General features: G+C 38.3%; 3 protein-coding genes across 6 annotated transcripts in view; 1 reads left to right on the top strand and 2 right to left on the bottom strand.

The window, feature by feature from the left end:
* atp8a1 (ATPase phospholipid transporting 8A1) overlaps window positions 1-4,615 on the bottom strand; it is a 99,505-nt gene extending 94,890 nt beyond the window's left edge. For all 4 annotated transcript variants that reach the window (XR_008909221.1, XM_056769173.1, XM_056769175.1 and 1 more), the window contains exon 1: window positions 4,289-4,615. Coding sequence is in view for 3 of the 4 variants with exons in the window: in XM_056769173.1 (XP_056625151.1) it covers window positions 4,289-4,337 (49 nt within the window). In the remaining variant the exon portion in view is untranslated. The remainder of the gene's footprint in view (window positions 1-4,288) is intronic.
* A 4,657-nt stretch (window positions 4,616-9,272) lies between these two features.
* grxcr1a (glutaredoxin and cysteine rich domain containing 1 a) lies at window positions 9,273-12,973 on the top strand. Its single transcript, XM_056769883.1, has 4 exons — window positions 9,273-9,783; window positions 11,126-11,365; window positions 12,241-12,306; window positions 12,436-12,973. The coding sequence occupies exons 1-4, from the start codon at window positions 9,376-9,378 to the stop codon at window positions 12,613-12,615; spliced, it is 894 nt and encodes a 297-aa protein (XP_056625861.1). The 5' UTR covers window positions 9,273-9,375; the 3' UTR covers window positions 12,616-12,973.
* Window positions 12,974-14,665: 1,692 nt separating this feature from the next.
* On the bottom strand, window positions 14,666-25,932 carry LOC130438477 (uncharacterized). Its single transcript, XM_056770409.1, has 33 exons — window positions 25,683-25,932; window positions 25,503-25,553; window positions 25,285-25,397; window positions 25,113-25,196; window positions 24,857-24,912; window positions 24,623-24,691; window positions 24,291-24,488; window positions 24,064-24,200; window positions 23,661-23,846; window positions 23,451-23,572; window positions 23,235-23,345; window positions 23,057-23,155; window positions 22,904-22,946; window positions 22,443-22,714; window positions 22,316-22,326; window positions 20,850-20,995; window positions 20,554-20,739; window positions 20,333-20,365; window positions 20,148-20,247; window positions 19,951-20,043; window positions 19,791-19,873; window positions 19,644-19,702; window positions 19,202-19,269; window positions 18,775-18,877; window positions 18,633-18,688; window positions 18,397-18,532; window positions 18,272-18,311; window positions 18,077-18,148; window positions 17,879-17,986; window positions 17,431-17,596; window positions 17,095-17,224; window positions 16,802-16,915; window positions 14,666-15,976 (listed from the first exon to the last, which is right to left on the bottom strand). The coding sequence occupies exons 1-33, from the start codon at window positions 25,819-25,821 to the stop codon at window positions 15,932-15,934; spliced, it is 3,429 nt and encodes a 1,142-aa protein (XP_056626387.1). The 5' UTR covers window positions 25,822-25,932; the 3' UTR covers window positions 14,666-15,931.
* Between the last annotated feature and the right edge of the window lie 24 nt (window positions 25,933-25,956).

Here is a 25,956-nt window from a genome sequence, read left to right on the forward strand (position 1 = left end):
ATTGTTGATAATATAGCCACAAGCAGATAGTAAATAGCTTTTATGTTGACAGCTGGATTGATTACGAGCAAATGAACATTCAGCTTCCACATCCAGTTTCGACCAATGAGAGAAAGGCGACAGAATGATTAAGACCCAGAATCCATCTCACTGCTCGCTTGCTCTGTTCCCCTGTGGCTGTGATGAAACTATCTAACAAGGACTGTCTGTATGGAATGGGGGAGGGACAAAACCCGAAAGGATTAACAGTGTGATTGGCGGAGAGAGAGAGCTGGACTGTTTCATGAATGATGAAATAGATTTCGTGCACCACGTGTGATCCGTTAAGAAAAACATAGGAAGCTATAAATAGATTGTCGCTACATCCCAATGTGCCAACTCATTCTTTGAAAGTATATATACATTAAAGTGAAAATAGTTAAATGCATTCAAGTGCACCTTTCAGCTTTTCCTTTTTCATTATTTCTTATATGTTTTACCAATATCTTTTGTGACGTATTAATGAAAGTGTTTTATTCTTTCATTATTTACTCATTCCAACACAAAAAGATATTGTGAAGAATGTTGTGAACAAATAACACTTGACCCCATTGGTTACTTCCATTGCATGAATACAAATTGTGTTACCCCTGAGACATTTCTTTAAAAAAAAGCAAGTCATACAGGTTTGGAATGGCATATGACTTAAGAATGTTGATTCTTGAGCAAATGAACAAGGAACTCAACATTTTGGAATTAAAGCGTCATGACACACTTGACTTAACTACATTTGTTTAGATTTAAACAGAGTTGGTTGTGTTGCACATCCTAGAAAACAACGTTAGCAACATTATATGTGGGGAAAGGGCTTCTCCACAGAAAGTGAAAATTACATGACAGTTGTTGAAATTGGATATTGACAGGTGCGGATTGCCATTTGGAGCAATCGGTGGGCAAGAGCTCATGTGGGCAATTCCAGCTCAATGGAGCGGCAGTTATTTTCGGGAAAGCTGTTAGAAATGGAGACAAGTGGACTTTTGGATTCGCTTATGATGGCAGTCTGCTTCAGGAATGCGGTACCGTGACCTAAGGACTATTCCACCTCCTTAAAAGCGATAACAGTTATACTTGGATTTTCTTCTAAATAAACACTCATTATATTTAATTTAGTGGTTTCTGTAATACCGCTGCTGCTTGTCCGTATGATTTGTGTAATGACTAATATATTTTAAACTCACAGTGAAATAAAAAATGACAATGCCTATTTAATAAGTTGACTGTAAATAGTTTATTAATCATTCTCTTTTTAAAATTCATGTACCCTCATTATCTTTAGTTAAAATCTAAAAATGCACTTTCTTCCTGTAGTGACTATCTTAAATGACGCATGTCAGACGGCTTGGGCGGAGCATCCGTTAACTCCTCCCCTTCAACTGTCTGCTGCCAGTTCCATTTCAAAATGCTACAGCTGTTTTTATACATCCAAAAAAAGGGGGGTTTCATGACTCTTTAAAACAAATGATCCAGCGCAATAGGTGGTACATTTTAACAAAAACGATTTCCAAAACACACAGGCTTAATTGTGTCTTTGTGTTTTTAATTACGTAACAGTTCATCAGGCCGTACCAACCCATCTGTGCCCAACAACTCTATCAATCTAACACTGCATCTACCAGAATCATTTGCATCGGAATTAAGCCATTACATTTTAGAGTATGTGACCATTACATGTGACCATTTTAAATACAGTGACAGACATGGCTTTTATTATTGCAAGTGCAAATTGTCAATATGCTTTGCCTAATTTTGGCCTCTCCGATGATGGATCACTGGAGGTACTGACAGATCTGACACATCCATCTCCAAATGAGTCACGGTAAAAAAAAGCAAAACAGCAGCATCATGATTGAATCCCATTCTGTCTGCAGGGCACTGAAGATGAGACCGTCTAACACCAAAGCCCATTATCTACACAAATGATGTGAACACACAGCCTACTGGTTTAACAACCAGTTATGTAAAAACACAGACAGTCCCACCTCACACTGGTTATGATGCTCAGACACAAAGCAGTGTTGAAGGACTTCAACCTACAAATGGTTTGCGTCATATACACATCAATCTCATCATGAAACAAATGGAGTCCAACATCAAATACAAATCCTAAACTCTAATGGATCATTCTTCTAAGGTAATGATGCTTAACTGGAATACTTTTGCCTGTTAGCTAAAAATGTCACTGAACATTTAAAATAAAAAAACAGATTATTTCAAACCTGTATGGCTTTCTTTCTTCAGCAAAACACAAAAGAAGATATTTTAAAGAATGTTGGTAGGCGAACAACGGTGGTACCCATTCACTTCTATTGTATTGGACACAAAACAAATGCAAGTGAATGGGTGCCGCTTTTATTTTTATTATTAAAAACTTTTATTTTGGCAATTTCAGTTGATGAGGTAGAGAAATTTCACGCTGCAGCTTTACAGCTGCCTTTCAGAGCAGGAGAAAAAACTTTCAGCTGCATTGCAGATATTGGATATAGACTAGAAAAAAACGTCTTGATCGGGACATAATATCTTATATTCTCCCATCAGTGTGGGCTTTTCTGCCTAGCTAAATATATGATCTTTGTCTTCACACCCAGAATCATGCCACCTCCGCTTATGCCGACCGCCAGGCAGATAAGACTGCTTTGGCAACTGTCCCAGCCTGGTCTGGTGAACGCTCTAACGTACCCAAAGCAAAGAGACACATGGAGGCTGAGGAGTAGGTTGAGGTGGTGTAGGCGGAGGAACGAAGCTGGAGGTTGTTGGACAGGGCATGAGTGGATTAGGCCGACATTCTGCCAAGGTCCTGCCTTGCTCTGCCCGGAGTGGCCCGATGCACTGCAGTGATTAAAAAACCCACCCCACACACCGTGCGGCACAACAAGGTCTGTTGAGAAAGTGAAAACCGCGCACACTGCAATAAATAAAGCATTTTAAAAACAGCTCTCACTTCAATTCAAACCCTTTGCTATCTGGGACAGAATAGGTCATGCCTGATCGGACATGCAGGCATATCGATCGCTCTGTGCTGGGAAGTGCTTGCACCGATGAACAGGATACTTTTGAACACAGAAGGTGTGGCAGCGAGAGGCATGGCGTGCTTCGGAAAACAAAGGTTAAAACAAGAATAAGATGGGAGTAAGACATTAAGACACTGGATATTCTTACTCATATGCTTGTGAAAAATGTGATCTTTCCAGATCCTCTTAAATGGTTAGTAGTTAGTATATGGCCTATTATTCATTTCCTTGAAAACATAGTTACTGCACAAGAAGACTATTACAAACCCAACATAACAAGCTACATACTAGATGATCTAACAACCTTTGTACAGTTTCACAAACTGACCAGCATGAGGAAATGAAAATGTTTAAGTATGCAGATATTACTTCTCATGCTTTTTATCTTCTAAGAACTAATGCAACATATCCCAGTCTGTCCTATTGATGGGTAAGGTCGCTTACAGGAACCATGTCATTAATCAAGGGTGAAGACAAACACAGACAAGAGCCTGTCTGATCAATACGCCTCCCGGCATGTACACGCATCTGTCATGCCGTTTCAACATACACAGATGTGCCACACAAATACTGGAAGTAAATGAATCCTTGCAACCTGTTAGATCACAATCAACTTTTAAGCCTTTATTTATTGGTGTATTAAATATTACGTCTTCAGGTGTGAAACAGCTTCCTAGGACTAGATTTTTCCAAAGCACTGACATCCGGATCAATACCAGGAATAATTTGTTTCTCACATGACCATCCTTTTATCACCATGTATGTAAACCTGATATAAACTACACATGGCGTTAATGATATTATCCACTAAAACAAAGATAAATAATGCATGATACATATTACATCACATCATAACTTGAATTTCTTTTTAATTAAGGCACACCTTGCACTTCATGCATAACATTATCATCGACATGTAGCGTGTCAACAAAAATCCAACTAAAACTGAAAGGACAAACATCACAGATAAAATGAATTACATGCGGAAGTGTCACAACACATTCCGAGCCATTTTAAATGTATTTACACATAAGCGAACAAATGACAACAAAAGCTATAAGGCCTTCTACACTGTCTTACAAAGTAACTTAACGTACCTGTGTGACAACTTAGGCTACACGCATTCACAGCCAATGTACAGTAAGGTCTTATCGCAACAGTTTGTCGAGCTGGGAAAAGACTGTGCACAAGATGACAGCTACGAAACGAGACAGAGCCGCGTTAAAGTCGAGTCTTCTTACCGTCAGCACGGGACCGGAGGTCCGACACAGTCCTATGAACCGGCGGCATCGGTCCAAGGTGGCGGCGCCTGTCAAATGACCGCCGAAAACTCCGCGTTCCTTTTCTCTCCCGAGAGTCTCAAGAGCCGGTGACCGTCACCAAAGTAGCTTTCCCCCCACTCCCGGTGACCATTTATTTAGGGTTGGGATTCATGGTCCTATTCACAGACCGCGGTAGTTTCGCCCAGAACAACGGGCTACAGCATCAGTGCGCGGAGTTGAAGGCCAGATCGGTCCAGCACTGCAAGAATCGATATGAGCTTAAAACGGTGAATGCGAGCGAGCGGAGCGCTGCCGCTTCTCAAATTAGAACGTACCAAATAAGAGCGCAGAGGGGGGGATGTGTCGAAACAACGGTTGCAGGGAGGGACGTTTTCACTCTTAAAATTGTTTATGTCTTACGGAGGATATATTTAGCTAAGGTGAATTAAAGCACAGCTCCAATCGTACACTATACGTGTTTTGAGTTCTTATTAAAAACGGAACCCAAACAGAACCCCCTAACGTGACATACGCTTGATAAAGTCTCCTGGAGATTCCCTACTGCAGTTACTCATTGTTTCGAGGGGATTGCAGAAACAATGACAGCCCACTATTTCTTTATTTTAAGCCCTGGAGCAATCACGACTCTGCAATTGCTTCCTATATTACACCTCATCCACGAAAAAATACGACTTTGCTGATGTGCGTAGGGTTTGCTCTCAACAAGCCACATGTTGATGACGGGAAGTCTCCATAGAACGGATTGGAACCCATTATAATTTTACATTTTGTCCACACTTGATGCGGCTCGACGCGACTATCCATTTAGATCAAACCGTGTGTCGTAACGCGTTGTCACGAAATCTTAATCGTTTACATTTAGGCATTTGGCAGACGCTTTTATCCAAAGCGACTAACATTGCTTTATCCTATACATTTTGCATAGGTATACACAGGTATACCTATTTTACATAGGTATAACCCACAACCTTGCGTTGTTAACGCAATGCTCTTACCACTGAGCTACAGGAAAGCTAAATGAATCCTAATCGTTTTCTCATTGTCACTATAAATTGGGTAAAATTTGATGATAAATAACCGTTATATATATTTTTGTTTTATATATATATATATATATATATATATGCGTTGCAACATCGTTGAAACCAATAGAATGACTGTCTCACAGCCTTTCAGATTTCCTTTCACCAAATTAAGCAGTTTATACATTTTGGCATTATATTGATATTATATTACAACCAATAACATTTCCTGTCTTAGTTTCAAAGCTTTTCGGGTTTTCGTTCAACCTAGTCAGCATCCACACGCAAGCACAGGGATTTGGGTCTTTTGCTCCTGGGGTTGCCTAGCAACAGTGACTAGATGCCTGCCTCTTCGATTATGTGTGCAGTGGTTTCATCTGAGCACATATCAGTCTAAATAGTGACTCATCCACATACACACATGCTCATTCAGTTACAGACAGATAAAAATAGATGAATGTGTTAGACACACATGTCCAACCTTCCGTTGCTGCTCGACAGAACGACTAGACTGACATGTGTGGAGTGAAATTGCAATATTTTAAGCATTTTTATTTATGTATGCATAATTGCATATCGTTTCCCGTCCAAAACTTGACCTTTATTGTAAAATACAGTTTAAAAACATTGTTGTAATAATATCAGCAGTAGATGTTCTAGTTTAACACATCATGTCAAAACATCATGACTCATTAATTTATTCTGCTTGCACAGAAGTCTTGATATGAAGCTAATGTCTCACTCCCTGCTAAATCATCTGTGCTCAGTGGTCAGAGGGCGTCTCTTTGATAAATGAGCAAGCCTGCTTCAGTCCATGAGCTTTCAGAACCCTCGATTCCTATCGGGCCACACAAGGGTTGCACTTACTGCAGGCTGTAAGTCTAGACTCATTGAAAGATTATGCCTTTAAAGCAGCTCAATGTGCGTTCTTGGGACTGCGCATGATTCAAAGGAATGTGATGTAAACCGTTCGTGAATGTACATTATTATGTTAAAGAAATAGATAAAGTTGAGGATGTTTTTTTCTTTTGAAAAGGGTCAGCAACAGACCTGTCAGTCAGTTCACCATCTGTCCTGGACAGCCCTAGCACACTTTCAGACAAAATACTCAGAAAGGCCCCTTAGAATTGACAGATCTAACAATAGCTGGGGATTCTGGGATACACAGGTGAAAGAGGACAGTGGGTTTAGCAGATATTGATTTGGGATGCTAATTAAAACATAGACACCCTGCATCTTTATAATGTTCACAGACCCTGTCTGAGAGAAGATGGAGGGGTGGATTTGATATGCAGGGTCAGGTGTAGGATTATTGAGTTTAATCTGATGTAGATATAGACTGTGGGTGCAGAAAGGAAATGAACTGTATGGATAGAATATCCTGTAACCTGTAGATTGTTGTAATTGATAAGATCCTACTCTGCCCTCTGGTGGAGTAAGGCTTGTAGTAAAAATGTTGTGTTGAATTTTCCTGAGGGCACCTTTGGAGTTTACAAACAATATAACCACTTCAAATTCATATTTATCAGTCATAACGTCAATAATCCTCTTAAGAGGGTGAGCTAGCCTACATGTTGTGAAGTGCACAGTTAAGCTCTGAAGTTAATTTATTTTGTTCACTGAACCAACAGGAAATCACATGAAATACTTAAGCAAAATTAATTCTTGTCTGTGTAAATAACATGGAATTATGCTGTAGTAATCTGCATTGTTTGTGTTAACTCTTATTCTCTTGTTGTTAAAGGGACAGTTCACACAAAAAGGAAAATTCCGTCATCATTTATTCACCCTTTTGTCATTTCAAATCTGCATGACTTTCTTCCGCAGAACAAATAAGTGGATATTATGAATTTGGTAAACAGACAGCGCCAACACCTATTCACTTCTACTCAACTCAACTCAACTTTATTTATATAGCGCTTTTACAATTTTCATTCTATTGTATGGACTTCTATTGTATGGACACAAAACAAATGCAAGTGAATGGGTGACGGTGAACAAATTTATTCAGGTTATCCTCTTTTGTGTTTTGTGGAATAAAAGTAAGTCACACATGTTTGAAATGACAAGAGAGTGAATAAATGATGAGATAAATTTCATTTTGGGGTGAACTATCATTTTAAAATTATGCAGTGGTTAGATCAAACATTTTCTTAGAATAATTTTTGACATATAACCAATATAACTAATCAGAAAATATGAACTGTAAAATGATTATCTGCACTTAGATAAAATGTTTTATTTTATTATTTATTATTTTATTTTTTGTATTAACAATGCTTGGTTGTGGGTTTGATCCCAGGGGATTGCACATACATAAGTATAATTTTATAGGATATTGCAATGTAAGTCGCTTTGGATAAAAGCGTATGCCAAATGCGTTAATGTAGTGCATTATTAATTAAGCCCTCAAAATTATGCTCAGACTTGAGCTATTTGGTTCTTTTTCATGCTACCATTTGAACACAGTTGGCTGAATGTTTACCTCAGATAACTTCTAAGGGGAGTGATATGAAGGAATACCTTTATGACGGACACATGTATACAGTAGGCTGATAAAAGAGATGGGATCCAGGAGAGAAACAAAAAAGTTTTTTTCCTGTAAAAAGGATCACTTATAGGTGAAATTTGTTAGATTGAGGAGTATCTTAAAGAAATACAATTTAATATACATAACTATGTCTTCAGAGGGGCATAGAGACCTTACATGATGAAGCGTTATGTTTTTATTACCTTAGAATGAGCTATCTCTATCTACATACACCGCAGGTCCCCTTACATGGAATTCACCATATTGTTTCTATAGTGGCCCTAAACGGATAAACTGCTCTACAGAGCGCATTTCGTGAATACATTATCTTCTTTGGCAAAGAAGCAAAAACGTGATGTCATCTTAGTCCTGTTTTAGCCACAGTAGTTTTGTGAAAAGGGTGGGATGAGCCATTGGTTGCAGTTCACAACTTTACCACTAGATGCCGCAATATTTACATTTACACATTTGGCAGACGCTTTCTTCCCAACACAACTTACATTGCATTGTATTGCACATTTGTTTCTGACTATGTGCAATCCCCTGGGATCAAACCCATGACCTTGGCATTGCTAGTGGTATGCTCTAACCACTGAGCCACAGGAAAGCATACACAGGGCTTTAAAAAAGGCGTTTACTTTTGTACAAACTGACAAGCTATTGTCTCTAAATGACTTGTTTAACGTGTCATATTTCAAGGTTTTTTTTACCTGTGAGTGATGAAAACAAGGTGTGAGTATTAAGTTCTACGTGTTCAAAACATGGCCAACGTCTAATCTACTGTGATATGGAGGAACTGCAATGCTACCTGCACTCCCACTGGAGGGCGACTGAAGAGAAATACCAGCCATTGAGACTTGAGCTCTGTTTCCTCTTCTGCTCAAGCAAAGCAGGTGTACTGATACAGGCACATGTAGTCCAATATATTAAGTGGCATAAAACTGCAGTGCATTTAAAAGCCCTTAGTACCATTAGCGCTAAGCCCATAGGGTCTCATTGTTCCTATTAAATAAAAATCTTGTTGACAAGCAGTAATAAAAGCTTTAAAAGAACTTCTAGTTGATCGTCAAATCAATGTATGCGCATAAGCTGAATATATGTTAATTTAGCTTTCAAACGGACACCCTTTTTTGTTTCACACTAAAGAGAAAGTGCAAAGTTTTCTCAATGAAGAGAATAATTTGTTATCCATGTGTTGTTCAAAGAAAAAAGAAAGAAAAAATGTATGGCCTGATAAATTATTAATGACACTATCAGTTTCTTCGTGGTTGGTTTTCTCAGTAACCATGGCAAAACCACATGAATTATTAACAAGTACAGGAACACTGGTGGTGATGCTGACGGTAACTCACAGATCAAACTCTTTCTGTGGTACTCGATGTGCCTCGGCTCCAGGGGAAATCATGTAGTTGTATTGGAGCTAATCATTCTCACCACCAATGAAACCATAGGATTAAAAAACACCTTTTGTTTTGACCATGTAAGCTGGTAGAATGGAGGAGGCTGTGTTGATACCGGGGGATGGAAAAAGGCAGAAGAGGGTGAGATTCCGGGTGGCCTCAGGAAACAGCGGGCGCGTTTTGAAAGAGATGTTTAAAGATGAAGGCCCGTCGGATTCACTGGATTCAGACTGCACAAGCAGCTCTGAAGCAGAGCGGGCCAGCACCCCATCCACTAGCGGGGAGGTCAACGGCCACCTGTTTGGATTTTTTCGCTCGGAGCTGGATGGCAATGGAAGTGAACCTGATGATTTGCTGATGTTTGCAGGGGGGAGAGTCAAGGATCACGTGTTGAGCACCAAACGTGTGAATATCCTCAGTAAAAACGGAACAGTCCGAGGAGTGAAGCATAAAGTCAGTGCTGGCCAAATACTCTTTGAAAACTTGGCTAAAAACAATGGGGTAAGTAATTGAAGGAAATTATTGAAAGATCAGTTTACACATCACTATTAGAATAATCTCAAAAAGGCAATCAATATGTCAATACTTAATAATTAGTGCTGACTGTAATGAAAGATTGAAGTGGGGTCATTTTTATTCCATATTTATAAGAACCAAATCATAATGTTTCTTTATTATTGGCCATCTATGAGCTATTCTAAAAAAAACTGACACGCAGTTTTGTATTTTTTTCATCATTTCAATGGCCCAAATGCTTCAAAGTCCTGTTTATACAGTTGTCCTTAAAAGGGTCAGTCTTTTTCCTCAGCTGCTATTGGTAACAGTCTGTTCTCTTCTCCAAGGCTTCGGCCAGACAAACGAGACGTCCCAGTGAGCAAGATCACTGTACAATTAAAGATTAATGATGCATTTCTTTAAGTGTTTTGGCAAAGTTAATCATCTTAATGTATTTTCAAGACCTTCGCTTTTACGTCTGGCTAATGGCTTTCGAGCAAATATAATTGAATTCCCTTTTTAAAAGAGGGTGAATAGGGATTAGTATTTGCAAGGTCATTATTCAAATAACAACAATGTATGCCTTGTGTATATCTAGAAATAATGAGCACATTTAACAATTGTAGGGACTCCTATTTGCAGAAAATGTATTAACACAGATAACGATGTCTTACCACTAATTTGATGCACATGAAAAAAAAATTATACTATATTTGTAACACTGTTGAAGATTTTTTTGGCATTTCACTGTTGTGAGTCGTCTGCTATATTATTGGTATCCTTACAAAAGTTGCTCTGTTATTCGAAATTCATGCAAATTATGCAAAATAGACACGTCAGTGGTCACCAGTCTTGGATCCCAATATGCAAGTTACATTAACATCAGACAGCTACATCCCCATATCTCACAATAAAATGTGTTGAGAGTCTATTTTTGTTCTAAGGAAAGAAGAAACACCTGGGATGTTTGAGGATGCCGGAGGTCAATCTCAACCACAGTGACTCGCAAAATCAATAAACCTTTTTTTTCACTGCAGCCTCATCTTACCTGCATCTTACATTTTGTTCAAACACGAACCCAGAACGGATTTAAACACTGATTCTCATATACATTTGACTTTTCATTTTCATTTAGTTATCACATCATTTCATTACAGAAGATCTTTAACTGATACATTCTTTTTATTTCTAATGTAAGGTTGCAAAAAACATATTAAAAATAAATTAATTTAAGGCGATAGCCTAGTATTAGATAAACTGTGGTAGCAAGTGACATGTGTCATGATGATTAACTTTGAAAAAGAGTTTTTTCTAATACCAGATTTCATGTTTTCTTCGGCCCTCTCAGCCAGAACTGACACTAGAGTTTGGGCGAGTTGTAATCTATACCACCAGTTTTCGAGTGGTCAGGACTACATTCGAGCGATGTGAGCTGGTCCGGAAGATCTTTCAGAACCACAGTTTGAGGTTCATAGAGAAGAACATCGCTTTGGACAGTGAATATGGGAAGGAACTCGAGATGCGTTGCAAGCGAGTGGGTGAACCTCCCTCACTTCCTGTGGTCTTTATTGGTGGACACTACCTGGGGGTCAGTCTGTACATAAGTTCTTCACTTTTGCTTTCACATTCACACAATTGTGCATGTTATATTTATAATTTATAGAGAAAATCCATTGATGATTTAACATAGTACCATAAATGCTACAGGGCAATTCCGTGAAAATGTCAACCATACCACAAAAAACTATGGTCAGGAAAGTTTTCAGGACTGTCACATCCATAACGCTACGTATTCCCCAAAAATGGACACTTGAAAATAACTATAAAGTAACTATTTTATGTTCTATAAAGGGACATCCCTTCTCCATTCATTGGGTATTGTTGCTCTAGGATTGTGCATTTTATTTTAAAGAAATCCTTCAAAGTTTATTGACTAACCGCATCCATTTTTTGTCACATCCATAACGCATGTTTATTTCCCTTTTTTTAAATATATAGTTTTTTCATAGACTGACATCTTTTGATGTTTAGACTAGGGTTCAGAAAAATATAACAGATGGTTTAATATAATCTTAACAAAATCATTCTCTGAGAATTTTTCTGTCATGTCCATAACGCTTAAATTGTCATTTGACATTGAAAGAATGACATAGAGAACCATTTTGGAAGTAAATTTACTTCTTAAAAGAGCTAAAAGAGATTTCTTTCCTACCTTTTCATAACCCGAAGAACTTTTGTCCACAACAAAGAACCTATTGTGAAACAGAAACGTTCTTTGGATGGGAAAGGTTCTTTATAGAACCATTCAGCCAAAAATGGCTCTTTTCTGTGGCATTGTGATATATGCTCCTTTATTTTTAAGAGTGTATTTCTGTCATTATTTGAGATATACTGTGTTTTATGTATCATGCAAAACTCATACAATCTAATCTTTTTTAAATACATCTTGTTTTGCACATTTAGGGTGCCGAAAAAATACTTGAAATGAATGAATTAGGAGAGCTTCAAGATCTCCTGACCAAAATTGAGGTAAACTGTGTTAATGGCGTTCACTTACATAAACCAATGAAAATAAATCCCCAAAAATAGTCCAAAACCTAGCTGGTTTCTTGTCCAATTTTTGTCCTCAAATGTTCCTCTTTCTGTTTTCCACTGTAGAGGGTACAGCACCCCAACACGTGCCAGGCATGTGGGGGATTCGCTTTCGTCCCGTGCCCTTTGTGCCATGGTAGCAAAATGTCTGTGTTTCGCAACTGCTTCACCGACTCCTTCAAAGCGCTGAAGTGCACAGCATGCAATGAGAACGGTCTTCAGCCCTGCTCCAGCTGTTCTCACTGAGGTCCTTTTCAAGTGCCTGCCACCCCTTCCCAGTACCATCTCTAAACCCATAAGCCATGTTAAGAACTACATAGAGATGCAAAAAACACATGTTATTTGTTAATAAACATTTTTTTAGAAAATGTAACTGCGTCCACACATTTTTTTTCAATGATGCTTATTTTTTACCTCAATTTTGCCATTTGCTAAAATATTATGATAAAATACCTGGCAACGTTATTCATTCTGACAGTATGGACTCTGTCTGTCACTGTAAATAAAAATAGCCCATTAAGAAAATTACAGAACGACTGTCAGGGGCGGGATATCATCTTTCCAAACCCTATGATCCCAGCATGTGGCAATAAACTGTTAAACATCAAGACAGCTGGTCCTGTCTCATGCTGAGGAAAGCTTATCAGTTAATCGACTGACCATACAAAAACAGATCACTGAGATAAGTCCTCAACAAGCGAAGTGTTTTCTCATTTGTCAGCCAGTTAGGTTAACATTTAATTATTCAAATGTATGCAGGAATCAAATTGCCGGCCTTGAAAAAGGATGACCTAATGTCTGTGATCTGCAATTTATCATTTCACTCTGATCTTATTTAAGGGTTCATTAAACATCGATGCAAATAACATTTACAATAATTGTATATAAATGAGGTCGGCAGAAATCCTTTACAAATAAACAGCAGGGCAGGTCTGGATGAACGTCTCTGTGCAGTCATAGCCCTGTACAATGCTGCTTGAATTGGAGTCTACAAGGCAGCATTGTAAAGAGGCTCAAAGCACAGAGTAAATCACTGTAATGTCCCCTGTGGTACAGAGGTTAAAAAATATACCAACCTAGTAAATTGCCTATAGATACAGCATCACGCTGGCTTATGAATAATGTCCAGGTAGGCATCTAATGTGCCAGGGCGCATTAAGGTAAAAATACAAGATTTACAGAACCATGACATACACAGTTATAAAGCAAGCTGGAAAAACATTATAATTCATACAACAAGCAAATGAATTAATAAAAGGCAGAGTACATGGTCATCAAGATATGGCCAAAAACGCCACCTATTGGTTTGGAAAACATTCATAACAATAGGAAAATTCACACGAATATCGAGTATCTACAATCGATAAACAAAGAACTGGATCGTGCGCGCATGCAAACATAGGACATGCATTACAGTTAAAGACAAAGTACAATACAATATCCATACGCTATAAAAAATGAAAATCAACATCTTGTATTATTCTTCACATTTTGCACACAGAAAGCACACAGCCAAATTCAACGTGCTTTTGCGATTATATACGCGAATTTAAAAACGCGCACGATGTGCGAAACCGACGGATTTCATTACCCGCAAATTCATTTATTGTGATATATGCATCTCAGCGATAATGTCCATTTTCCTGCAATATATATTCGTTGTAGGCTTAAAAAAAGGAAAAGACAGTATGCTGTGTACCATCAAACGCGAGCCCTTAAGAGAGAAGAAATCCGATGCTGAAGCGCGGCGTCCCTTCGTTCTTCATGATCAACATCACAGATGCGCCACACGTTTCGCTTGTCCTTCTCTGGATGCGACTCAAAACCGAAGCGCGCGCTACATAGACACCTTATTAGTGAGCATCCTAGGGCGAATCACACGTTGCGCGCGCGCCTCCGACTCCTCAATAATGCAGACTTCTTAGTCAGCTCACCAGAATTTGAGACCGAGACGGTGTATAATGTCCGTGCATTCGCATGCATTCTGTACACTACATACTGAAATCACGCTTGTCATTGAGCATTTAACATTGGATTCAATATACGGTGAACATTATTGACTGTAATCATAGTATGGTAATATTAATGTGAGGAAACGACGAATTTCAAACGTATGTTTGAGTTTTATGGAATGTTTTACGGAGGACAATCTGAGCCAATCAAAATAAAAGTCAGGGTGATAGACTAGTCTGCAGACCAATGGCGTTGATTTATTTTACAAAGGGGTTGAATATTAAAGCCTTCCATACGAACTCAGAATTTTCAATGAATGATTAAAATATCAGGGACAATAAAACACATATTCAGAGGTTTAATAAATAAATTGCAATTTAATACTCAATCTGCTTTAGTATTATATCTTCGTAAAATATTGAACCAAATAGCAATCTGAAACCAATCAAATCATATTCAATATAAATATATATTTACTCTCAAAGCCTTCCCCAAAACAAATCTGAATGTCAACCTTCAACTAACCTTGCATATGGTAATCCACCTTCAATATATTTAAGAACTACCAGTCGTTTCCTAAAAGGAACTGAGCGACTGAGCAAAAATGACAATGTTTTCAAGCACACATGAGAACATACAGTATCTACAACGACTACCGTCTAAACATACTGTTTGAACAAATGATCCTGACAATGGATAGGAACAATTTAACTACATTTTTTTGATAACCAAATTTCACAGGCATTTTAACAATCAGGAACTATTTACAATAGAAAGAAACCTGAAGTAGTGTTCACAAACTAGGTTGGCTCATTAACAAAATCACTCAAAGATGTGTTTAGGGGGCATCAGGAACCCAGATCTGTACAGCAGTACTGTAAGCAGATAGGACAAGAATATTTAAAAAGAAATTGTGGTTAGATACATCTGAGATGGGCCAAAAAGATACATTTGACAAAATCTGAACAATTTTGTTAAAACAGTTTGTAGTTTTTTGAGTTGAAGAGTGTTTCAACAAATATACCTGTTAAAACTGATAAACATACCAATTGCAATACAGGATGCCTCTCACTGCTTCTTATTACAGCTTTACTCAGAAATCTGTTCACTTGATTTATTAGTAGTGGCATCACTTAAACTCACCATTGTCTCTGTGTAGCCAATAAAGTTATATGGGGAAATGTTGATTAATTTCTAAATATATTTGAGATATAAAGCCATTGCCTCAAATCATTACCTTTGCACTATTGGCTTAGCAGACAAAAAAAACAGATTGTGAATTACGAGTCTATGCTACTCTGTAGGCCAAAGTAAAACGCTAAAAAGATTCTGGTCCTTCTGAATTCAAGCACATGATTTCAAAGCTCTGATGATATAAACATCACAGAAGCATAAGTCATTATCGCCGATGTCTCTATGCAATTAGAGTCATTTTCTGTGGTTCTTCTAGCTTACCTAACTAATGAAACCATGTACAGGTTGGTGCTTGGGTAATTTAAGACTTCAGCTGATTGGCTGGTTGAAGAGAATAATCGAAGTTTGAGTTCGATCGAGGTTTGATTTCTTCTTCTTCCTCTTGTTCCTCCTCGTTGTGCCATGTTTTATAACACTATAAAATCTCCAGATCCACATGCCGCACCTCAGGATTACGTTGCTGTGGAAAATAAAGTGCAGTTTTTAAATCCTTTCAAATTTTTTTTAAACATGTTTTGCTAAAGAGTACATAACAGGATATCATGAAAATTACATTTCATGCAGTGTGTAACATTGCTGTGTTTGAAAGTAAGCAGTCTGCCAAGTTGTAAATCCAAAGGAGAATGAATAAAATTATTGGCTTTTGAAAGGAAAAAAGGCAGTCGACTCTGAATCACACAAATGATTCGTCCCTAGTCCGATTCGCAAACCGCCGCAGATGTACGTCGCTACATAAATTCCCTGATTACGGGATTAAGGACTGCCCGTGAAACTTCACTCTTTTCCCTAAACACTGTTGCTCTTGAGCCTCATTCGCTGTAGACCAATCACAGCCGATTAGACTATCTGACCAATCACATCAGACTAGGCTAGCGGAAAGGAGGGTATTAGACAGATGAATTGCGGAACAAATAATTTGAGAGTCAGTCAAGAAGTAAGGGAAGAATAACTGCCTATTATTACAAAATAGTAGTGCTTTTACACCTATGTACATAAACTTGTTGTTGGAGACTACCTAAACCAAAGTAGGACCTCAAAAATGCCTAGTTATGTACTCTTTAAAATTAGCAATGACAAATAAGTTCCAGTAATTCAACTCTCCTGCCACTGCTTATATATACACCATATATTTTACAGCTCATTAAGTATCAAATTTTTCACTGAAGAGGTGTTGTGTGTGGTGTCTCCCAAGTGTTTGTTCTCACAGCATAGAGAGTAAACAGAAAGCTTGCATTTTGCTTATGTGTGATGTCATGGTGGCCTATTTTCACTAAAGAAGTGATACCTTCAGTTCTTTCTCCAGGCGGTCCACCTCTGCTCCTAATGTGTCGATAATGTTCTCTCCGTGTTTCAGCATAAAATTCTCCAGCTCTTCTGGTGTCTTCACCTGCTGAATTTCCTACAGGCCAAATACATCCATATGTTGATTACAGCTTAAGAAAGGTGCTTATTTGGAAGTCTTTAGAATACCAACAGATCACATTTACCTTTTTAAAAAACCAAGTATTTGCAGAATAAGATTTACACAAACATGCACACAGTAAAGTCATGTGAGATGCTCTTGACCAGTTCACATACGTTAAGGATCTGTTCAATGTCTTGTTTCTCCAGGTATGAGCGCGTCACCACCCGCCCATCAAAGTCCACCTCCGCTTTAAAGCGCACTTTGCTCAGCCCCATATCTGTGGCTTTGACATCATGAATTGCCCTGGGGACAAAAAATATCTAAAGTGAGGACATCAAATTTAAGATCTATGAGCAATAATAAAACCAATTCTTACTTCGCAAGAAGCACTAAATACTCAAGCAACACTTATTGAAGCCTTTGAGAAAAGATTTGATTTTTAATACTGCTCTGATCTTATTATGCATACTATGGAAACAAGGAGACATGCAAGGACAATTGCGACTGACCTGACTGCAGGGTCACTTTCCAGAAACTCTGTGAGCTTCTGCATGTGTTCAGCCTGAATTGAGCGGCCCAGCAGAGCCTCTGTGTTAGTGTAAATAAGGAACGCAGACACCGCCCCTAACAGGGTTCCCACACCAAGAGAACCAAGACTGTCATAGAATGGGTTACCTGAGGAGGGAGGAAAGAGAGCGTCGATACTGCAGCAAAGAAACAATCAAGAAAAAGTAACCAAATTGACTTTGTGAGCTTAGAGAACTGCGTCCACACAGAGAGGTAGATTTAAAGAACTTAAAAGAACATCAACAGCTCTTTACAAGAGGATGAAGCTCAGTCCCAGATGGTTATTTCACCTGCAACCATTTGTGTGCTGCCATTGAGAATCAATCTATACTGAACATGTAAGGATGTTTCGTCAGACTGATCGGGCCTATCAGTGTTTGTGTTAAATACCTGTAAGAGAGGTGAGCCCCATACATCCAGCAGCCAGCACCACCCCCAGGACTGCAGCAGCATCCTCCAACAGGACCACATTAGTGCTGGGGTCTCGACTTTGCATCACTGCCACACACAAACAAGTTCTCATCTTTCAATAGTGTGAAAATGCTAATCACAATAAATAAACAGACAAAGCTATGCAAAGGTACGTACCGTATTCGTAAAAGGACAGCTCTTGTATCTTTGCACTCTTCTTGATCTCATTAATGGCCACTACCAGAGTAGCTTTATGGTAAACCAACAGTTGAATCAAATTAAAATAATGCAGAAATAATTGTGAGACATTAGACTGTAAGATGATATGCCAACACAGCCCCATAAAAAGCGTAAGAGGAAACCACATCTCACCTCCTTCGGAGACCAGAGATCCTGCTAAGATACAGTATGCCTACAACACAAATAAAATAGGGATATAACTCCACTGACTAGTACTTGTCCCCTTCATATGCAAAATCAAATTCAAGGCTTCTAACCCAGAGAAGTGATTCTATTTGCTGAGGGTGCAGTAATCCCATGATGCCGTGATACCAGGACAATCCAGCGCCCATCATGAAGATGCCCACTCCACTGATAAGGGAGGCGATGTAACGCATGTTAGAGAAGCCGTACCTTTAAAAAAAGATGACAGTAGGCAGAGAAGTGGCCATTGAGTACATGTACACTGAGAAATCGCAGTGTATGAGTTGCATGCAGGTGATAAAACACTCACGGATGGCTGGCATCTGGGTTTCGGACAGACTGACTGATGCCTAGCGCAAGAAGAGCCTGTCAGAGAGAGAGAGTTCAAATGATGATTTAAAATAAGACTTGACTTTAAAGGAATTTAAAAGTGATAAAAGGGACGTCCTGACCTGATTACAGGTATCAGCTAGCGAATGAATGGCTTCGGAAAACATACAGGCAGATCCTGTGTATACCCACGCCAACAGCTTGAAGAAGAAATTCAGTCCGTTTCTGCATATTTCACAAAATCAATATTCAATGTTTGTGATGTGGATAACTTTCAAAAAACATTAAAATTCAATTTATTCATGATTTATATAATAGAAAACATTGACGAAGGGAACATATCAAAATCTTTGCCTGATAAACAAAGAACTGATGATGAACAGATGATCAAGACATCTGTGGTCCCTCATGTGAGAGCACATGCCTTTTTACTCTATCTTTTTAATCTAATATATGGACATGGGGCAGACTCCTCTTTTACTCATACAGTAGTTACAACTTTGTGATCAGAGTATTGATGGTGGTGTAATAGTTTAATTAAAGGCTTACATGCATATAGCTACCATCACCACTTTTCCTGGCCCTTGTAGAAATGTCGCCCTATTCCCTGATCGAGGCTATTGAAAACAGACACAATGTTAAAACCCATCCCATTTCACTGTTAACAGTATAAATGATATAAACACAAATATTTAATGTATAAATAATCTCTGCTTTGAAATCAGCAGCAGTGAAGTTAAAATGCAGACACAGAGGATACTAGAGGAAAGAGACAAACCCTGAGGACTTTTTGAATCATGAGGCTTAAATTAGCTTTCCTCTACTTAGTTAGTGGTTCACAATAGGGCTTTACTTACAGATTGGCATCAGTTTAACTAGCTTAGATTAGTGAGTGGGTCAATGCAAGACGAAAAGATGTATCTGTGTGTCTAGATGGAAATCGTAAAAAATGATTTGGGGTATTGCAAATCTTAGTAATAAACCGTCCTACCTTTGTGTTTCCCCAGAAATCTTTGTATTCCTTCAGCAGCTGCTGGTTTCTAAATATGTCTGATGAGCGAGGAGGAGTGAGACAAGTGGTTATTAGCCAGCAGATCACAAAACACCAAAATGCAGTTTAAGCATTAAAAAGACATACTTTCCTCATACTCCCGTTCCACTTCTTTCCTAAGATTCCTCTCTCGAGCAAGTGCCTCTTGACTGCCCCATACATCCAGCGCCCTGGATACAGACAGCAAAACATAATCACTAATGGCTAGTATTTAGTTACTGGTTTATATGTAGATGGTTGCACATACTTTGCCTCCACGTCTGATCGTAGAAAGACAGTAAAAGCTTCTGTGTCATCATGGGGACTACGCCGACGGATCTTTCTAAGATGCTCAAGATCACTAAGAGTACACCGAAAGAAACAGATTTAGATGTAGCTTTTGGTAGACTATTTTATTGAATAGAATTTTGTGATTGTAAGGACTGATTCTGAATTTTATGATACCTGAGTTTGAGGCAGAACTCGTTCATAGCTCTCACAGCAGTGATGAAATTATTTTGGGTGTACTTTGTGCCATATTCCCTCTTTTTCAGGACAGCCCGAACTGTAAATATAAGGAACAGATACCGATATCTTAAGTCTCGAAAGCGATATACATTCTGACTGAGTGGGTAAAAAAAGTGATTTACCTTTCACCTGAATGTTCTCAGCTTTTATCAATCCTAAAAGCAAAACAGGGAAAAGAGAAATAACCATTAACTCCTAAAACAAATGTCATCATCCACTATTCTTGGAAATGACAATGACACAAACTGAATATAAGATCAAAATCTATAAAAGTTGAAAAATCCCTGATAACAAAGAAACAAACAGTGAAGCATATGAAAGCTTCCGTCCTCGAAGACATTACCCGTAGTTTTTCCAGCAGGCTGGGCAGCTTGTGCTTTCTCGGTTGTCCCATTAACGCTCGGTGGAGAAGCGTCTTTACCACTGCTTGATGTGGAACAGTACTGCACCTGTGTCCATGTCACAGACGTCACCCTTGAGTCTGCAAAGCTATACCAGAATTTGTGGACCCCTGCGCCACTTTGCCAACCTACAGAATGGCAAAAGTCATGCATTAAGAAGTCATTCCTAGGCACACAAAAAATGTTTTTTCCTCATATATAAATAACTATAGATTTGCACAACGCATGACACTCTTACCAAAACACGGCTTTGCTATTTTGGGGGGTATTTGAGACAAAGGGGCTCTTTGTTGCATGTAGACCCGACAGAGGACTTGCCATGGTCTATAGGCTAGGCAGGGGAACATCCTTACGATGGCAAATCCAGGAGACACACACTGAATCCTGCTGGACAAGATTGACAATGCATTGTTAAACAACTTTATAACGGTTTCATTATTTTGTGATACTAAACAACAGTCACACAATCAGAATATGTCTAGCCGTGTGCTTTTTTTACGAGCCTCTTATATATAAACTACGCGTTTTGAGACATCTATATGACAAAATCAGAGCAATCTGAACTTCACTTGGTGAAATGTATGTTGTCAACAATAATAGTGGCAGCTGCTGTACCAACAACACATTAGGATGTCTAGTACACACGATCCCAAAGCCACTTAACAAGCCCAATGTGACAATGGGTGCCAAAAGTTCCATCTCTCCAAACAGTCCTACATTAAAAGTCAAAGGACAACATTGACAACATAAACATCGACTTTAAATACTAGGATTAGCATAGAATTACCACTCAATTGAGATAAATATCTGGCTAGATAACCCGTCCCTTCGTCGCTGAGCCAACCAGCAGATGTCTAAACGTGAGACTGTCTACATTTCTTTCAGCTTAAGTGAAGACTGTCGCTCTGTTAACCACACACACACACACACACACACTAGGTTTGACTGGAGCCGGTGCCTTTCATTAGCCTAGCGTGATAGCTGCAACTTAGCAAGATGCTACACCTGCTGAGTAATTATAGACATATTACAGAGAACAAACAGACGTTGAAATAAAGTCATTTAGTCCGGTATTTGTTACCTTTATAAAGTTCAGTCCATTGCGTATTCGTCTGTTAACTCAACGCTGCTCATAAAGAAGAGCACCATGAAAACACTGAAAGTGCGACAGGCTGATGTCTCGCGAGATTTTGAACAAGCGAACGTGAGAGCGTTTTTGTCCACCACGGCTGCAGTGAAGTCTCACAGAACGGACCAGGGTGAGTCCATCACCGGAGGACAAGAGGTGTGGCCTAAAACAATGTTTGTTTTAAAAACTATGTTTGAGATTTCATGTGGGGTATTTAAGGCTAGTTTTAAGGCTAGTATTCAGGGATGTGCAATTGGTTACAGCAATAACACTGACAGTAAATTTTCACACATTACAATTGTTTCAATGTATCCAATATTTTACATTAATTTATACGATGCACCAACATATACATTTTATTGTTCCATGTGGAATACAATTAAGTATTTATTTGTATATATACTTTGAATAAAAATGTAACATACATAGTATATATCCTAAACTGACATTGTAAGAGAAAAAAATAACAAATTCTAACAAATCTTTTCAAGGATGACAACAACAAAAGAGAGCCAGAGAAAGTCCGTCTGAGATCTCAGTCCCATTCGGAAAAGTTTTCAAGCTCTTGAAGCCACTGCTTCTCTACCTACAAAACAAAGACATATAAGACAATGGATGGTTATACAGTTTCTTTTGAGTTGTACTGGACAATGTAACATAACAATAATCTGTTAATTAAAAAATGCATAAATAAAGCGTCACCTGTTTATTTTTACGTTTAGTCAGCTTAGTCATGGAGGGAACTGAGGGCATGTCTTCAGTCGTTTCGGCTTGCTGACTCTGAGGAAGTTGTATAGATGACAGGGGACGTCTCTGAATGGGTGATGCCTCAAAGACGTCTGAATTCATTACATTTATGAAGGTATCTGGCGTTTCAGGAAAATGTGAACACTGTCTCTTCTTAGGGACACTGCATGGTGATCCAAGGTCACCGTCATTCCTCTTAGGAGAAAAGTCTGGTGGATTTTCAAAGTCTGAAACAAGGGATGAATCAACACAGTCTCTTTTAAAATAAGATATGCAATGAATGATTCATGATTCTTATAAATATTTTTGACAAAAATTTGCGTAGTGTTCAAAATCTATCAAACCAACCAGCAGACACCAGTCCAGCATGATTTTTTGAGTGGTCTAAGCTGAATTTCCAGTAGGCTCAAACTTACCTTCTTCAATGCTACTCTGTTCAGAGCTAACAGCTTCAGCCATCTTGGGAGAGCATTGTTTTCGAAAAAAATAAATCAACAGTTCTCATTATGAAAAGGTAACAATAAAGACACATTAATAATAAATAATATGAAGGAATTAAAAAAAATGACCTTTTCATTATTACACATGCGCCTGGGAGCAAAGCGGCCATCCACGACAGTTTGAAGAGATCGTTGTAGAGAAACACGAAACTCACAAGTGTTTGTGACCTATAATGTGGAGTTTTACTAACACGGTTAGAAGATAAATGATTTGGCAACTAGATTAAACTATAGTCGTATATAATACCCTTATGCTGTCATAGCATGTTTTTCGAAACTTTGCATTGCTGCTACTGGCAATTACACTGCTCACTGAGCTCAAGACAGTGGTTAGGGTGGACTGCAACCTCAGCCTGGCCTAAAGTACACAGACAAAGTACAGTATGCATGGTTCACAATGACCAATGTTGTTCAAAAGCACATTTTGATAAATATATTACAATTCAATAAAGTCAAATCTTACCTTTTGTCTTTTCTGGAAAACCTTCAGTGTGCTTTTAAGTGTAGTCTGCAGAGCTGCCCTAACTTGATCCCCATTGTACCAAAGCACTGAATCCAAATGTCTTTCTAAAGCCTCCTCACTGCCTGACATGTTTAACATTCAAAGCAGAACCTCAAATATCATGACCAATCTTAAAGCGACTATGTGATAAAACAAGTGCATGAGACCTACTTATGAAGTCCGAAACCTGGGAGTGGAAAGCGTCAGTGTATTGAGTGAAAATGAATAGAGTGAGAATCTGCTCTACAGTATGGCTCCATTCTGGCTCAGAGCTCTGCTGTACAGGGCCGCTACATCCTGATTCCTCATTATGATTACAGAGATCTACCGAAAACGTTATTTCGGAACACATGGAGCCTGTTTAGAGAAAAGAAAAATTAAACAATTACATTTTCTGGATGACTGTCTGGAGCAGCAGTTTGGTGGCACGTCATGATTCCTATTAGCCTTAAGTTATTTGTAGCAAAGTGCCCTTTCAGCTTTGCAGCAAGGCTACCATCCATAAAATTGCAACACAGTGAGTCAATTTGCTCTCAGTATCCTCAATTTCTTTCCATTTGGCCCTGTCATTTACCCTCAATGGTTTGTGCTTCCATGCAGGAGACTTTAGAAATGCCAAGATCACCCCAAGACAGTGATTTAGCCAAGTCCTGGAGGAAAGTCATCTGTCTTTGGTGCATTAGAGGCATGCCGCATGGACTGTACACTAGCATGTATACTAAATGTTAAGGAAAAATGATTTCAAGACAATGTATCTCTAATGCATCTCTAATATGAATAATAACCCTCTTTTTTAAGGATATCTGTATGCACGACAGGCGAGTCGGCCAGTTGGGATACTGATCCATACAAGGTGCAAGTGTTGCCATGGTAGCCATCCTCATTTCCCCACACAACCCTTCTCCGATTGCGTCAGTGGTGAGAACACAACTGAATGTGTCTCCTAATACAGGGTGGACTTTGGGACACGATAGTAGACACTGTACAGAGTTTGGGCTCCTTCATAACAAAATAACAGATGGAAATAAAACAGAAAAGTAAATGGTTGACAGATTTTATGAGACTATATTCAAAGTATGTTGATTCTGCTTTCCCAAAAGTTGCTCTATTTAACAAAAATTGCATGAACTGACTGTCCACATGCAGCACTGTCCAAAGAAATGCTGTGATCCATCACTGAAACTTTACTTCCAGCTTCTCTCCTATAATGGAAGAGAAAAGGACAATTGCATTTTTAATCAGATTTAGTTTACTAAAAATATACAGTAAATTAAAATGTGAGTTTAAGTAAGTAGTATATTAATCATTGCATCACATTATATCATAATTTGAGTAACACTAGAAATGTTTTTAATTCTTTGAATAACCTAAAAATTTGCTGGTCTTTCTTGGAGTCAGTCCTAATCTCTAACGTCATTCTGATCTGAAACAGATGAATAATATAAATTGATATATTTAAATGAGAAAAATACACTACAAATACCCGAATTTACAAATAAATGTGAACCTTAATGGAAACATTTCTTAAATATTTAGTCAAATTTATTACTATGAGAAGTCTTGGTAGTTGTGTGAATTGCCATAATCACTATTTTTTTGAATTGCCAAAAACTCTATTTTTACCTGAGCATGTACCGCACTGAGTCTATGGAGAAACATTTGAATTTTTGTCTGGTCAGCCTCCATCGTTTCACTGCTAATTCCTCCCTTAAAGCAGCCAAAAATATACACAAATTGCGAATACAGGTTGATATTCATTTAATGAGATTCATTAAAGAGAGACAGATGTACTCACATGAAAAGAATAGGTGAACAACAAACACCCAAAACTTTCTGAGAACTTTTGGAGTTCTTCTTGATGAATGCATTCACAAGGGGGGACACACACAGCAAGTCTTTCCATAACATCTGAAATAAATAAAAACAGTGTATAGTTAATAAAAATAAATAAATGATGTAGTGTATATCCACACCACATCACAAATCACAGCAGTTATATTAACATTGACTCACCCTGCAGAGCAGACTTTGTCACTTTCTTGCACCACGAGCCAGCAGCAGATACTATAAAAGAGTAATGTTAGCGCCTCTCAGGATGAATGAAACATCAATACAAAGCATAAAAGTAATTTATCAAACATATGTAGTGAAAAATTTATTTGTAAATATGACTCTAGCTTTTCCATATTTTACCGGTTAAAGTCACCGGAAGATCACGCAGCGCTGTCATGGCAACCATCAGACCTCCATTCGACCGTTTACTTTGACCACACTCCCGATGGATTAAAGTCAACAAAAACCTCATAACCTGCAGTAAATTAAAGTTAAACATTAATGCGACCACAAATTTTAATTTACAAACTGTAAAACTAATACATTTGATGTTACTGGAATGTAAATTCTGAATAAATGCAAATGAAAACGATTTGAGTACACTTTCAGTAAAACAAACACAACGTTAACAAAA

The sequence above is a fragment of the Triplophysa dalaica genome, chromosome 16 (genome assembly GCF_015846415.1).
Source record: "Triplophysa dalaica isolate WHDGS20190420 chromosome 16, ASM1584641v1, whole genome shotgun sequence".
Lineage (NCBI taxonomy): Eukaryota > Metazoa > Chordata > Actinopteri > Cypriniformes > Nemacheilidae > Triplophysa > Triplophysa dalaica.

What these genes read in the sequence shown, in the direction of transcription:
- grxcr1a (XM_056769883.1), top strand. Translation starts at nt 9,376, where the DNA reads ATGGAGGAGGCTGTGTTGATACCGGGGGATGGAAAAAGGCAGAAGAGG. An exon ending in ACTTGGCTAAAAACAATGGG is followed by an intron (nt 9,784 to 11,125) that starts GTAAGTAATTGA and finishes CGGCCCTCTCAG; the next exon opens with CCAGAACTGACACTAGAGTT. An exon ending in ATCTCCTGACCAAAATTGAG is followed by an intron (nt 12,307 to 12,435) that starts GTAAACTGTGTT and finishes TTTCCACTGTAG; the next exon opens with AGGGTACAGCACCCCAACAC.
- LOC130438477 (XM_056770409.1), bottom strand. Translation starts at nt 25,821, where the DNA reads ATGTTTAACTTTAATTTACTGCAGGTTATGAGGTTTTTGTTGACTTTA. An exon ending in TGAGAACATTCAGGTGAAAG is followed by an intron (nt 20,248 to 20,332) that starts GTAAATCACTTT and finishes TTATATTTACAG; the next exon opens with TTCGGGCTGTCCTGAAAAAG. An exon ending in GGGGCTCACCTCTCTTACAG is followed by an intron (nt 17,597 to 17,878) that starts GTATTTAACACA and finishes CTCCCTCCTCAG; the next exon opens with GTAACCCATTCTATGACAGT.